This window comes from Paroedura picta, chromosome 10, assembly GCF_049243985.1.
Source record: "Paroedura picta isolate Pp20150507F chromosome 10, Ppicta_v3.0, whole genome shotgun sequence".
In the NCBI taxonomy this organism is placed as follows: domain Eukaryota; kingdom Metazoa; phylum Chordata; class Lepidosauria; order Squamata; family Gekkonidae; genus Paroedura; species Paroedura picta.
Genome location: NC_135378.1, coordinates 47010034 through 47024479, shown reverse-complemented (window position 1 = coordinate 47024479; position 14446 = coordinate 47010034). Strand labels below are relative to the sequence as shown.

At 41.8% G+C, this 14446-nt stretch overlaps 1 protein-coding gene and 1 long non-coding RNA gene across 6 annotated transcripts in view; one reads left to right on the top strand and one right to left on the bottom strand.

Moving 5' to 3' along the window:
* Nucleotides 1-2285: 2285 nt before the first annotated feature.
* On the top strand, nt 2286-13716 carry LOC143818997 (uncharacterized). Of its 3 annotated transcripts, none has more exons than XR_013224726.1 (5): nt 2286-3034; nt 7036-7140; nt 8204-8250; nt 11737-11828; nt 13581-13716. It is a non-coding gene; the product is annotated as an uncharacterized LOC143818997 (long non-coding RNA). The 3 variants fall into 3 exon arrangements; XR_013224725.1 differs by having other exon boundaries at nt 6759-7140; XR_013224724.1 differs by lacking the exon at nt 7036-7140.
* Nucleotides 11821-14446, bottom strand: part of FSTL5 (follistatin like 5) — a 437209-nt gene continuing 434583 nt past the window's right edge. For all 3 annotated transcript variants that reach the window (XM_077299983.1, XM_077299982.1, XM_077299984.1), the window contains one exon: nt 11821-14236. In XM_077299983.1, the coding sequence (XP_077156098.1) occupies nt 13534-14236 (703 nt within the window). In that variant the 3' untranslated portion in view covers nt 11821-13533. The remainder of the gene's footprint in view (nt 14237-14446) is intronic.

Here is a 14446-nt window from a genome sequence, read left to right as displayed (position 1 = left end):
TTGGGGATTTTAAGGATTCTGTGTTTTTACCATTTTAATGTAAACTGCCACGAGTCTTTGGGAGTGGTATATAAATCAAAGAATAAACAAACAAACCAGAGTTCTAAATCTAGTGGAGTCCATGGACTTAAAGGGTGTAGTTCTGCTTAGGGTGGCACTTGCCCTGGAATAACAGTTGGTCTGATAGCTGCAAATGCAGAGGTAAGGGACATGTGTAGAGGGATTGGTGGCTAAAACTAGCCAGCAGTCAATTTTGTTGGAGGATGGGTCCCATACCTCATTCTCAAAGCAGCTTTCAAACTAGTTGTTGACCCAACAGGTCCTCATGGCCACCAGTTCTATCACTTGTCATATATTTTTGTACTTACCTGAACTTTCAGCATGGAGTTGCTAACCTAAGAAGACTCCTGGTGGATCAGACCAATAGTCCAGCATTCTGTTTCACACAGCCACCTTTGCCAGTTGTGCTGTAGGGCTAAACAAACAGGGTATAGAAGCCAAGATCCTCCTTTGATGTTGCCTCTAGCAGTGGTATTCAGAAGAGTTCTGCCTTGCTACATGGAGATTTCCCTCAGCTCGCCATGGATAGTGGCCACTGATGGATTTACCCTCCATGAATGTGTCTAACCTCACTTTAAAGCCATCTCTCCTCATAGCCATCATTACATCCACAGTTTAATTATAATTTTCCTTATCTTAAATGTATTGGTGCCCTTCAGTTCTAGTATCATAGGGCAGGGGTCATCAACCCCCGGTCTGCGGCCCGGTAACGGGCCACAAAAGCCTTGGTACTGGGCCACAAAGGCCTCAGTACCGGGCTGGCAGCAGCTGCGCCTGCCTCTCCCCCCCCCTCTCACAGCCAAAAGCTCGCCAGGCCGGCATCCTGGTGGACACAAATGAGCATGCGCGGAGCTGCTGCACATGTGCATTTGCGCCCCCTGCGGACACAAATGTGCATGCGCAGCAGCTCTGCACATGCACACTTGCATGGAGTGGCCACACATGCATGTTTGTGTCCACCAGCAACGCGCAAATGTGCATGCATGGCTGCTTTGGGCATGCACGGCGCCCAGGCTGCCAGTTCTCCCCCACCCCCAGAAGCGATCCTCAACCAGGAAAAGGTTGGGGACCACTCATAGGGCATACAGAAATAGCTACCTTTTTTTTATCCCATGTATAAACTTCTATGTTTCTTCCTCTAGTCATTTTTTTTTCTAGATTGAAAAGTTCCTGAGTCTCCAGCATTTCCTCATAGGAAAAGTATACAAATTCTTTAATGATCTTGGTTGTTCCCTTCTTTACTGGCTGTTCAGGTTCAGAATAAATCCATAGCCACTTACCCTCATCAGTGCTGCAACACTGATACTATTTCTGCACTAGCAATTTTTTTTGGATTTGCATGTTAAAGTGCCACCTTTTCCATCCATTTCCACACTAAAATCCACCTTCCCCAGCACAGACCTGAACTGCCCTCTCACTTATCCTGTATCAAGGGAAATCCTGGTTGATCTTTCAGGGCATAATCTAATTTACAGCTGCCAAATGGGGGAAATGCTTGCATTAATTTTTTCCCCCTGCAGCTGCCATTTTGAATCATTTGTACATGCCCCCTTCCTTGTTGCCATCCTCCCTCCCCACTCCTTCCCTCCATCTGGAAAAATCTGCCTTAAAAAAAAAGTGTAATCATGTTACAGTGCTGTTTCCAGCTGTAAAAAATTAGTGGTTATGCTGCAACAGCATTGTAACATGATAATGTACATTTCTAAAAAACCACATACTTGGAGTGGAGGGGTAAAAGGGGGGGGCGATCGAGGGCACAGAATGGTGGAAGCACCACTTTGCAAAAGAAACATTTTTGGAGAAAGAAAAGGGATCAAAGTATGATGGGAGGCTAGACTGACTAAAATGAGAAAAGCATATATGGCAAATTTCAGACCAGGAAATGAGGGAAGGAAAGCCCAAATGCAGGAAGCCTAGAGTCATCTAGCAGCATCCAAAGGAAATCTAAAAGAAGACTAAAACAAGGTATGTCCTAATGTGGAAATGGTCTGAATGTTGTCTCAGTCAATTTACTAAGCAGATAGAAGAACTAGATTCATTTTTTCACACTGAAACACTCCCTAAGATCCAGCATACTGTACTGAAAACACTTTTGGATTTATCATCATAATTACATATTAGGTAGTTTCCCCTAGATAATACTTCTCTCAGTCACCACAAAATTCTATGCAGCCATTTTCATTTCTGTTTGTATTTCAAAAGCCCACACAGTTGGGAACCTGCACTGTACTCCATCTGCCCCTGTTGCTTAATGAAGTAGCAGCCATACATGAATTTTGAACTGCAGTTAATCTTAAAGGATTCCTGTGAATAGCCCCATAGTAACTTTCCAGATAATTGCATCAACATGGTGGTCCCAGTGTGAGTGTTCTCCTCACCTCTGATTGCCCTATTCATTGCAATTTCACCATTTTACCTAATTATCTTAATTTTCTCTTTTAATTATTTACTTCCAGCTGTATTCCATTAAATTCAGTTTTGGTCCTGATAACCAGCATTTGCTCATTTACAAATTCTTCTCATACTTAAGCTTTCCTCTGAGACCATAGATTTCTTCTATGGAAGCCAAGGACTGACTTTGTTTCCCTGTGTTATATAAAATGAGGAAGAAAGCTGATGTCTTAATCTAATTATTTCAGTTCAACTAGTGGTCCATAGTCAGTGATGCAGGAACCATGTTTTTTGCAACTTGATCTACCGCTCCATAAATTCTTTGTTAAGAGAATTACATGACGTCCATCTATTTGTCCATTTCCTTTTTCCCTCTTTCTGTAAGTTTAATACCTTCCCTTCCCTCTTCCTAAACCTTTCAGTGCTTGCATCAAGGGATAATCCCTGACAGCCAGAGATCCTTTGAGTAACAGACTGTTTGAATGGAATTCTGTTGAGAGGGTCAGTTAAGAAATGACATTTGGGAATGGACAGTTGAAGAGTCAGTTAAGCTCTGCCTGCGGACTGGGAAGAGGTGGAGAGAGTGAGTAGATTAAGGACTGATTATTCAGGGTGGCGGCAGAAGAGCAGCGGGGCTAATCCCTGATTAGGCATGATGCTGCCAACATCCCAGCCCTGGCCTGGCACAGCGCCCCAGATAGCCCGCAGTATGCAATTGTGGGAACTCCTGCATTCCCTGCAATACTGCGGGTGCCATCCATAGCCCTCCAGCGCCAGCCGTATGCATAACAGTAAAAGCTTGGCCTTTGGCTCTTGGGCCCAGCTCCACCCCTGACCTACAGTGTCCCTGTAGGGACACCACATGCCACTGTCAGCTCTGTGGAGCTGGACAGGGCATTCCCCCATCTTGGTGGAAGAGCAGCATGCTGCTCCCCTGCCACTGTGCAGTGGGGGGGGCTGTCCCCTTCTCCCCCACACTGCTGCTGCCTCCGCACAATGCACTGGGCTTTTCCAGCTCTGTCATTGTGCTTATTCACGTGTTACACTGGGGCAGTCCCCCGTGCATATGCAGGAAGTGGCAGGGCATGCCACACTGACATAAGGACCCAGCAGCAGCCCAGAGTGGCTGCTGCCATGCATAATCAGTTAAGGAGAATTCACATTCAAGATAAAAAAGGGAAATAGTTTCTAGTAAAGAGAAATGCTCCCTGCCCAGTTAAGAAGGTAAAAAGGAGTGATCCCTGATCTCCTCAAAGAGATCAAAGTCTCCTCAAAGTCTCCTCAAAGTTTCAAAGACCTTTTAAAACAGCAGGAACACTTGTTGACAACAAATTATCTGTTGTTTATTATCTCTTCACCTTATACTTCCTATGCCTGATTCCTCCTGATCTAAAGTTTATTTGGAACTTTCAAAAGCCTCTCATGTGCCATTTCAAAATGAGAATATAAAAAGATTCTCTTCTCTCAATGTCCATCTGAATGAAGAAGGAAAGATTGCCACAGCTTATTTCTAGCATTAAAGGTAAAGGTAAAGGTATCCCCTGTGCAAGCACCGAGTCATGTCTGACCCTTGGGGTGACGCCCTCTAGCGTTTTCATGGCAGACTCAATACGGGGTGGTTTGCCAGTGCCTTCCCCAGTCATGACCGGGGAGCAAGCTGGGTACTCATTTTACCGACCTCGGAAGGATGGAAGGCTGAGTCAACCTTGAGCCGGCTGCTGGGATTGAACTCCTAGCCTTATGGGCAAAGCTTTCAGACGGCTGCCTTACCACTCTGCGCCACAAGAGGCTCATATTTCTAGCATTATGACACCTCATATTCCAAATTTCATTCTCATTTGTTGCCTTTCCTTCTCCTGCTCATTTTGGAATGGCTGGCTCATCATTTAGTTATTTCCCTATCGCGTTATTTCCCTTCATAGTTTCGCTAAAAGTCAGGTCTCCCCACATTTGATACAGACATTCTTGCTGTCTTCTCTGTTGGGAATTGCTCCCTCTTCTGCACACATTGCAATAAAAACTTGTAGGCATACTATTGGTCTTCTTTCCAAATTCTGCTAGCTTCCTACTTGTCCATACCTCAAGCTCTCTGCTTCTCAACTTTTCAAGCTTGTTCAATGCAACTGTACTATCCTATGCATCTCCATGCTGGTCCTCTCTACAGTTCACTCTCAAGCACTCCAGACATCAATTGCCTCACTCACTCAGTGCCATCTTCTTCCCTCTCTGAAAATACCCCAACTTGCACCCTGGTGATTAGAAATTCATGTTGATATTTGCTCTGACCTAACTGTATTTTATCTCCTTTCTACTTCTTTCTTCAGTCTCCACATTTGCATTAACTCCCCTATATACTCTCTTGATAATTTACCTTGTATTCACAAAGAAGAAGAAGAAGAGTTGGTTCTTATATGCCGCTTTTCCCTACCCAAAGGAGGCTCAAAGCGGCTTACAGTCGCCTTCCCTTTCCTCTCCCCACAACAGACACCCTGTGGGGTGGGTGAGGCTGAGAGAGCCCTGATATCACTGCCCGGTCAGAATAATTTTATCAGTGTTGTGGCGAGCCCAAGGTCACCCAGCTGGCTGCATGTGGGGGAGCGCAGAATCGAACCCGGCATGCCAGATTAGAAGTCCGCACTCCTAACCACTACACCAAACTGGCAAATCTCGGAACTTTATGTTGTGAAATCTCCTATGTCTGACCATGATTAGATCTTTCTACAGGATACTTTGTATCCTTCTCCAATAACAAAATTGAAACTACTTGCTCTGATTTTTTTTTTTAAGTTTTTACATTCTTCCATTGTTTTCTCTCTATATATATATACCTTCTTCAGGCCTTTTCTTTAACCTTCCTGTTTCACCTGATGAACTCTGTTGACATTGGCCAGTCCCTGAGTACACTACCATGATACTAAGCATTCTGACTTATCTTTTCCATTCTTTTGCCACAGAAATGAGCCTATAATTCCTCTCTAGCTCTTTCTGTAATTCTTAAAGGTATCACAATTCCTCCCATTTTCAAAAACACATTCCTTGACCCATTCCTCCTTTCTGATTCACTTTTCTTTTCTCAGCGTCCAGACCCAAAAAAGGGTCTCAACTATCCATTCCACTGTTCCACTATTCTACAGTCTCAATTATGCTTATTCCAACTCCTCTCTTGAGTTCTACCAAATTAATATTACCAAATAACAGCCAAATCCAAGTCTCTGCACTGTCCTTTTCCTCAAGTTCTCTGCTGCCTTTGATGCAGTTATTTAGTTGATCCTATTTCCTCCCCTCATATGCCGGTTTCTATGATTTTCTCTTCTCAGCTAGCTTTCTTCCTGCCCTATCTAACCAGTATTTCAATGTTTCCTTTGGAAATTTCCCTATTATCTCTATTGTGCCTCGCAGGAAATTTGTTCTTGGACCTCTTCTATAATTTCTTTGCACTGTTAGGTGACCTCATCAAACCCTTAGTCTTACCATACCTCCTATGCAATGATTCTCTACTACACGGATTCTGATTCTAACTAGTTCCACAACTTAATTCACTAGTCTATATTTTCAGTGATAGTTTTCATTTTTTCAACACTAATACTCTCAAATATGCAAAAATCTCTAACTCCCTGATATATCTGATTTTGCCTGTATCCCACCTCCATGATGCTAATTCCTTCCTGCAAATCCCTTATTAAAATTCACCTTTGCTATGAAGCTTCTGGCATAGACTCCTTATACTGCATGAAATGAGTAGAAACACATGTGACTGAAACTGAACACATTTTCTGCTCCAATTTATCTCCACTGCCATTTTCTCCTTTGAGGCTTCCCTTTTGTTAATTCTTCAACACCTGAGGCCAGGGCTCTTTTTCTTGTCTAAAGTCAAGCCCTGTGAACATTTATGTTGCCATATAAAAAAATAACAATAATTGTAAAGAAGAAATGACCATAACATTATTTCAGTAATTTTGAAAGGTCAGAATCACATCAGCAGGGCCAATCTCATGGCTTGCTCCCTTTTCTATTTTTTCATTCTCTTTTCTTGGTCAAGTGATAATCACATAAGAACTATTTGTGCAATTAGGGTCATGTGTGCTCTTCTGGTCTTGTAAACATGACTATGGCAGTCTGGGATGAAACCACTGAATTAATGTATGGCTGTATCCTAACCTAAGCTATATACCTGAGTCCCTATGCATTTTAACATAAGAAATGTATATTTAGAATGGAGGGTTAATGCCTCTGGGACTAAAGCAATCATAATGCCTCCATTACATATCTAGCTACAAGCCTCTTTAAAGCTTTTTTTTTTTTTTTAGTGACACAGCTAAACTTCGAAGTTGACTGAATGGTGACCCGATCATATGACATCATCAGGATAAGATTTAAAGAACTACTCTGGCCCTGTTCATGACTTATCAACATCATTATGCAATCTAGCTCAAGAGCAGCCCACACATTTCCTCTTCTTGGAATTATGTCTTCTTTCGCACTATTTATTTGAATTTCCTAAGCTGTTTGGTATTTACTGATTAGCCCTATGGGATCAAATAATGATATGCTTTTCCCTACATGTTTATTACTAACTAACCTCAGAAATGAGAAAATGAGACTTGCTGTCAGTTTGCTTAAAATGAAAATCAATAAACGGAATGAAAAGAGAGAGTGGATCAATGCTACTGGAGAGATTTCCTGAGGACAGTAAGTCTAGGATTTTCTTTATGTGAGAATAATTGGCTGTAAAGAAAGTAATACCATCTTCTTGATTAGAACTAAACATACCAAGTTGCCTTATACTAATCAGTTCCTCTAGAAGACTATTGTCTGCCCTACTTGGCAGTGGCTCCCTAAGGCCTCTGGCTGATACATATTTTTACCAAACATTTGCTAGTCCCTTTGTCTGGAAATGCCAGTGGCTGAACAGGGCACTATCTGTATGCAAAGCATATGCTATGCCAATGAAGCACAGCCCCTTCCCTAAATATATCCAACAGCCTTTTTATAGAGCCGGACATTAGTCCATCATGCCCAGTAATTCAACCGGTCAAAGCTCTTTGGCTTCTCCCGCTGAAATCATTTCCAGCTTTATCATCTCAGATCTATTTGGTCCAACATTTCTAGGCTACCCTTCTTATATAAAAAGGCACTGTAACTATACAGATTTCAATAACTACAGAATGTTCAATAAACTAACTGAATATTGTAACAGAACTTAAACGGTGGAAAGTTTTGCTCTGTTAAGCTACAAAGAATGTGGCATAAAAATGTGGATTAGTTGAGATGCTTAGGAGAGACTTATCAATCACAGCCAAAAAACCCCATTACACTGAAATTACTTCTAAGAAGTTCTGATCTGTGCCCTTTCAAGGCAATCAGATGGTACATTTACCAAAGTCTCCTCTTATGATCATAATGGGGAAAATGTATTTAGACTTCCTTCCTGGTTACTTACCATGCAGCATAGTAAGTTACTATCTGCACACTTTGAGTATCTTCTTAAGAAAACCATATTGGTCAGGGTCTGTTTAAGCCTTCATGCATCTTTGGAAATCTGACATTGGGTGGCAGGAACCAACCATAAAATGGCTGCCACAGGAGGCAGAACTAACCACCAAAAGTCAGGGAGTAGAACATCGATAGTAGCTCACCAACATTTTAGGCAAAAGCTGTTTATGGGATGCCTTTTAAAATCAACATTCATATGTATAAATTACGTATCTCCATTAAGCCAGCTAAGAAACCCTCATCAGTTCTCTTTTTGCAGGTATCTAACCCATCTACACAAAATGCTTCTTCTCCTGACCATCCACTGTAAGTGAGCCCAGCTATTTTTAAAATACACAAGTACTTGCAACAGTTGATGCTGAAGGGCAAAGGAGAGCTCCTTACACATGTGACAGCATTTCTGACTAAACTTTATTGGAACATTTTAGAAAGTGGAACAAATTTAATGTATGCAAAGAGAAATTTAATGTATGCAAAGAGAATCATAGAGTTGGAAGAGGACATACAGGCCATCTAGTCCAACCCCCTGCTCATCGCAGGATCAGCCCAAAGCATCCTAAAGCAAAAAGGACATACACCTGGAATGGAAAAACTCAGGACAGCAAGAATTATCTTTGGAGGTACACAGTACCTCTCACATGCACAGTGTTCCATATGAACATTCCTATTCAGTAGAATATTGCAGAGTGTTTCTTGTACAGCAGGGGGTAGTCAACCTGTGGTCCTCCAGATGTTCATGGACCACAATTCCCATGAACATCTGGAGGACCACAGGTTGACTACCCCTGTTGTACAGAACTGAATGTCTGGAAGGAATGTTTCCTGATACAGAAAGAAGTAACCAGACCACAATTCTATTGCATTTCCATATCTGTACTGGAGCAGAAGGCTTTGCACACTTTTGATCATGGTATTCACATTTCTTTGGAATCCTACTGGCTGATACAACTGACAAACATTTATTATTGAAAAATTCCATACCTACCTATTTTTATGGTGTGACCAGTTTCTAAATCTAACTTTACGAAAGCATTTACAAACTTGGAAATGCTTCCTGCTACACACTTACACACAGCATTAAATATATTTCTCACTGTTCAATCAAATTTACTATGTTATTGCTATCTTTATTGGTCTCTCTTACTGGATTGTCCATTATAAAGAACAAGAATGTTGCAGAATTGGAATTGAAACTGTAACTTTGACCTAACAAGCTACTATATTAGCTCCATAAAGGTAAGGGGAAAGCTGAGAAAGTTAAAGGTTCAGGACCCTCTTCTCTAAAGGCACCCACATTTTCAAGAAGATTGGACCAGGGGGTACAATCCTAAGGGCACCCAAAGAGGGTTACCCCTATGTTGCTCCATTATATCCATATGTTGATGGTGAAAAGATTCTCTGGTGTAGTCTAGCTCCATTGGATACAATAGGGCTGAGTGGGGACACTCTCTTTGGGTGTCCCTAGAATTAAACCCCCTGGTCCAATCTTCTTGACACTTGGTGGGTGCTCAGAGATGAGGGTCCTGAAGCTACACAGAAGGTTTGGAGCCTCTAACTCAAACTCTCCCCCTAGCCACAGAGAAGATGGAAATATGAACTTTAACAAAGCAAGGGAGTCTCTCAATCAGGACTAGCATGCAGATGCCATCCTCCAGGCAGGAGATGATGGGAATAAACAGGAATTACAGCAGTTCGCATCACCTCCACTGGAGAAAAGGGATGCATGCCAGAGCTACAAGTGAGAGCTAAGGTTTTACACCCCAAGAATGCTGGGATGCTGGCCTCCAGGTGGTTCCTGGAAACCCACTGACATCATACCACCCAAAGTTCACCTTTGATCCTCTGGAGAAGAGGAGATGCCGTGCCTCTCATTGGCAAAGTGTGTGTAGAGGAATTCTTGCAGCACACTCAATGTCTCAAGGGATGTCAGCCTCCAGGGGTAGCCTCGAGGCCCACCAAACACCACAGCAGAGTTAGGGGAGGGAATGCCTGTTCACTGGCAATGTGAGGGGAATGTTCTGGCACACTAAGATTCTCAAGAGATGCCAGCCTCTGGGGGAACCTGGAGACCTACTGAAATGACACTGCATCTCAATATAACAGAGAAGAATCGGGTTTCTCACCTGATCGCTCTCCTGCCTCGTCCATCAGGTCGGCCACTCACCTCCTGCAGAATAAAGGCCTGAAGAGGATCTTCTCTGGGATCCAACCCACCAGGATCCCCCATTTGGGGAATCTGTGTGACTACAGTATGCCAATAGCACAGTAGAAGCATACTGCTTGTCCAGCCTAGCATGATGTCTACCATGCAGAAAGACAATCCATTTGCTTTGGGCAAGCCTCAGAAAGCAAGGGGGTTTGTGTCATGCGGACACCTTCCTCTTCCTCATCAGGATCAGTGCGTGCACAACCTTCATTGCCCCAGTGCAGGAGCTCTGGGTGGCCTAAGCGCTGGATCCATTTTTCCATCATAGAATCATGGAATCATAGAATAATAGAGTTGGAAGGGACCTCATGGGTCATATAGTCCAACCCCCTGCACTATCATCACAGGCTTTCCCTTCCAGCCTCCCCCCACACCTAAAAAGGACAGCTGAGAGGAAGACTAGCTGGTTTTTATATTCTACTTTTCAGTACCCAAGCAGCCAGAAATCCAAAACCTTTCCCCCAAAAAATTCACCCCCGGAAATCCCACCCCAAAATTCCAAAAGTCCCCAACTGCAACCAGGAATAGACCCCAAGAAACCAAACAACAGATCACCCACCAGCAACCCCCTCTACATATTACAGTTCAAACAATAACACAGAAGAAACCAACAATAGGACAAAGCAGATTAAACATGCAGAGCCTACCTCCCAAATCCAAAAGGAAAATAGAAGAAAAACTCATAAGAAACCCAAAGAATCCCAAGCACTCCCCAATAGAAACCCAAAGAGTAGTGGCTAGTGAGTTTAGAAATAAAAAGTTAGCTCAGAAGAAGAAAAGAAAGAAGAGGAAAAAGCTGAGTCCCTCAGGCAAAACAGATGAAGTCTTCTCCCGCGATCAGATGATCCTCCAGGGTTCAATGCAGCAGTAGCCAGCCAGCAAGCCCAGAACACTCTCTGGGAATCAGAAGAATCTCACTAGAGCACCCAGTAGTAGGTCAGGGTGGCAGCAGCAGCAATGGAGTCAGGTAATACCCTTTTAGATTTATACTTCTCTGGGCCATGCACAGAAGATTTTCAAAAAGGAAAAACCTTCTGTGATTGTCCAAGAGCTGTTTCCCCCCTAAAAAAACTGCCTCCCTAAAGCCTCCCCCCAGCCTCCTCCCCCTTCACTTATCTTGCCTTCCAGCAAGCTTAGCATACTGCAAGACCACATTACAATGATTGGCTAGGCTCCTCTAGTGCATCTTGCCATTGGTATGCATTGCTCTCCTCTCTGCTTTGCGTGGGAGCCAGGGCTATGGTGGGAAATAGAGAGAGGGAAAGCTACAAGGCACTTCCTGGCTCTCTACTGTACCTTTAAATTTTAAATGGCTGCCCACCCAAAACAGCCCAAACACTCTGAATTGTGTGATGATACACTGGAGCTAGACTATGCGCTCTGCTGCTACAGTACTGTGCAGAAGAGGTCAGGAGTTATCACCTCTCATTAAACAAATTTCTAAGCATGCAAATCCCCAAACCTGTCTATCAGCTTGTGTGAAAGTTGCCAGTGCTAAGTGGCAAAAATATTTCTGCCAATGGGGGCGGGGGCAGGTATGTGATGCAGAGCTTCTGTATGTAAAGTGAACCTTTCTCTTCTTTCAGACTTTCACTACCATCAATCGTCACCTTGTTATTTTACACAATAAAGACCTATCTGCATCGGTATATCAACTGTAGGCAACAGCATTTAAAATGTAAGGGGTTTATTCTCCTTTTGTCAAGCATTTTCTACATATAAGAACATCCACATGATGTAGGATAGAGAAGAAAAATGTAGATGGACTACTGTAAATCAATTAATAACAGACATTTTACATGATTCTTTGCTCACAATGGGGTGGGGAACTGTTAAGAGGATTCAGTTGCTAGAGATGTATGTCAATTAGTTTGTTCACTTAAATCTGTCTGCCATTTTCCTTAAGCTAAAGAGAGTTCTACTGTATCACAGCGCAGGATGCTAATTACACACAAGAAAATACAACGCTAGAAAATTTCAAATTTTGAAGCAGCTTTACACATTGGAGTGAACTTAGATTAAAATTCCAGATTGCACCGAATGAACAGTGGTCAATTTAAATGCCTGGGTTTTACATAAAGAGACGCAAAAAGCCAAACCACCTATATTGTTACTGGAGATCTCTTGTACTGCTAACTTCATGGAGTACAGATATAGTTTTCCCCTCATTCTGTTGGCTACAATGATTCTAAATTTTAGAATCTTTAGTTTCCTTGACAGATGTTTCAGCAAAGTCCAAACCCATAGCAATAATTTGTTAAAAGAATGAATACAGCAAGTCCTTGTGATAATTTAATGACAGAAGTGGGATAGAAAAATTGACTTATCAAAAGTATTGAGGAAGAGCAGGTTTTTGAGAGACAATGTACACATAAAGATTTGTGGGGATCTATTTACCTGATCCTGGACACATTTCTATTGACTTCAACAGAACCTGCTTCCATTAGGGAATAGAGGGACATAGTCCAAACTTCCATGTGTTGTTGTTTTTTTAGTTCCATTGTTATACAGATTCTTTAATAATGCACATCTAGTAAGAAATTGCTTTAAAAAATAACAGTTTCCTTGCCAGTCTAAGTGAAGCTTCTTGGTACAGGTTTGACAAAACATGTTTGTTCCTAGGCAGATATGTATGATGAATAGAATAGCATTTTTAAACGAATGGATACATAGCTGCCTAGGGCTGCTTTGAAAAGGGCCAAACCTTAAGGAACAGTTAGCAGACCTTCTAAAACCTGCAGTCTAAGTCTCAGATGGGTGTGATTAAAACAAGAGAACAGTAGGTGTTGCAAACAGATGTTTCCCTTTTTCTTAAAAACTACACTTTACAACTGGATGGAAATGGGGGGAAATTGAGCTATCAAAAGGTTCTTTTCAGGGAAAAAGAAAGCCCATAGCCACAAGGGGGATAAAATTACACATTTCCTAGGCTTTTCTTTCCTTGTGAGACATTTCCCTTCAAGGCACAAAAAGATTAAATAGTGGACAGGTCAGGGTATGACAGAATATTTCATTTTAAGAAATCTGACATTATACATAATCAATAACCTAACAATCTGATTGAATCAACATGATTTTTTTTCTTTAAAAAAGATCATTATAAAATGTTGCATCATTTCAACATGTTGTGGCTCATTGATTGAGGGGACTTGTCAATTTAATATTTCCATCAGCTAGCCAATCTGTCGTCAGAATATCATAGTTAGGAAACTGAATGCTAAATCACAATTTCAGCTTCTTTTATATCACCAAAATTGTATCTCAGTCAACCACATCACATGTACAGAAGGGTCTAACAATTTAAAAAAATGAATATTTAGAGGATGAAGTTAAGTGCAGTGTACTGTAAAACTATTCACTCAGCTGTTATCTAATACGGTTCCTTATGCTTCACCAACCCAAATAACTGTGTTTCCTCTTTCAACTTCAGTAATTTCACAATTCAGCTTGTTCAGACGTCCATCGAGAATAAACAGGGATTCCTTGGAAGGTGTCATCAGATACTGCCCAAAGAGCCCACTGCCTTCAATTAACCGGTTCTTACTGTTCCAAGGCCATTCTTCTGACTTAAGAGGCTCCTTAAGACTCTTCACCATCTTCACCTTGCCAGAGGACAATTCCACAAATAGCACATCAGTTTGTGTGCTAGAGCTACCGAAGACATTATATTGATGGGCTTCTGTAAACGATGGTTGAAAAGCCACATCAGATATGTGCAAGTTGGTATGAATGTCAAAGGCATCTTGAATTTCTCCTCTGGTTGTAATGATTTGGACTCTCATGAGACCTTTCACATCATCAATGCTGACTAGATAGTGACCGTCTGGCGAGACATACGGAGTTCCTGTTACATCACCATTATATCCAATAACGGAGTCGGTAACACTGTCCACTATTAGCTGTGGTGGAACAGCCCCAGTAGTATCAGGCTTACAGTCAATAAAATAATATCCCCCAAGGTGTGTGTAAGCCACAGACTGTGGAATGCAACTGTAATCCTTTAAACTAATTGTCTTGATGTATGACATAGTTTCAAGGTCAATTTTTTGGAGTACAGATTCATCTTTGTGAAGAATAAATCCAAACCTAGAATATAAACAAAAGACAAAAAAAAAACATAATATGAATTTATTTACTACATTTATATACCATGTTTTCCATCTATTCCACAACAAAACAATACAGAATAGCATGATAAATTAAGAAAGGGTGGCGGCACAATTTGAAAATACTGTCAACAAAGTTAATGTAAAACAGCAGTTCATTTAAAAAGAAAAACTATTTTCCAGCCTGGCA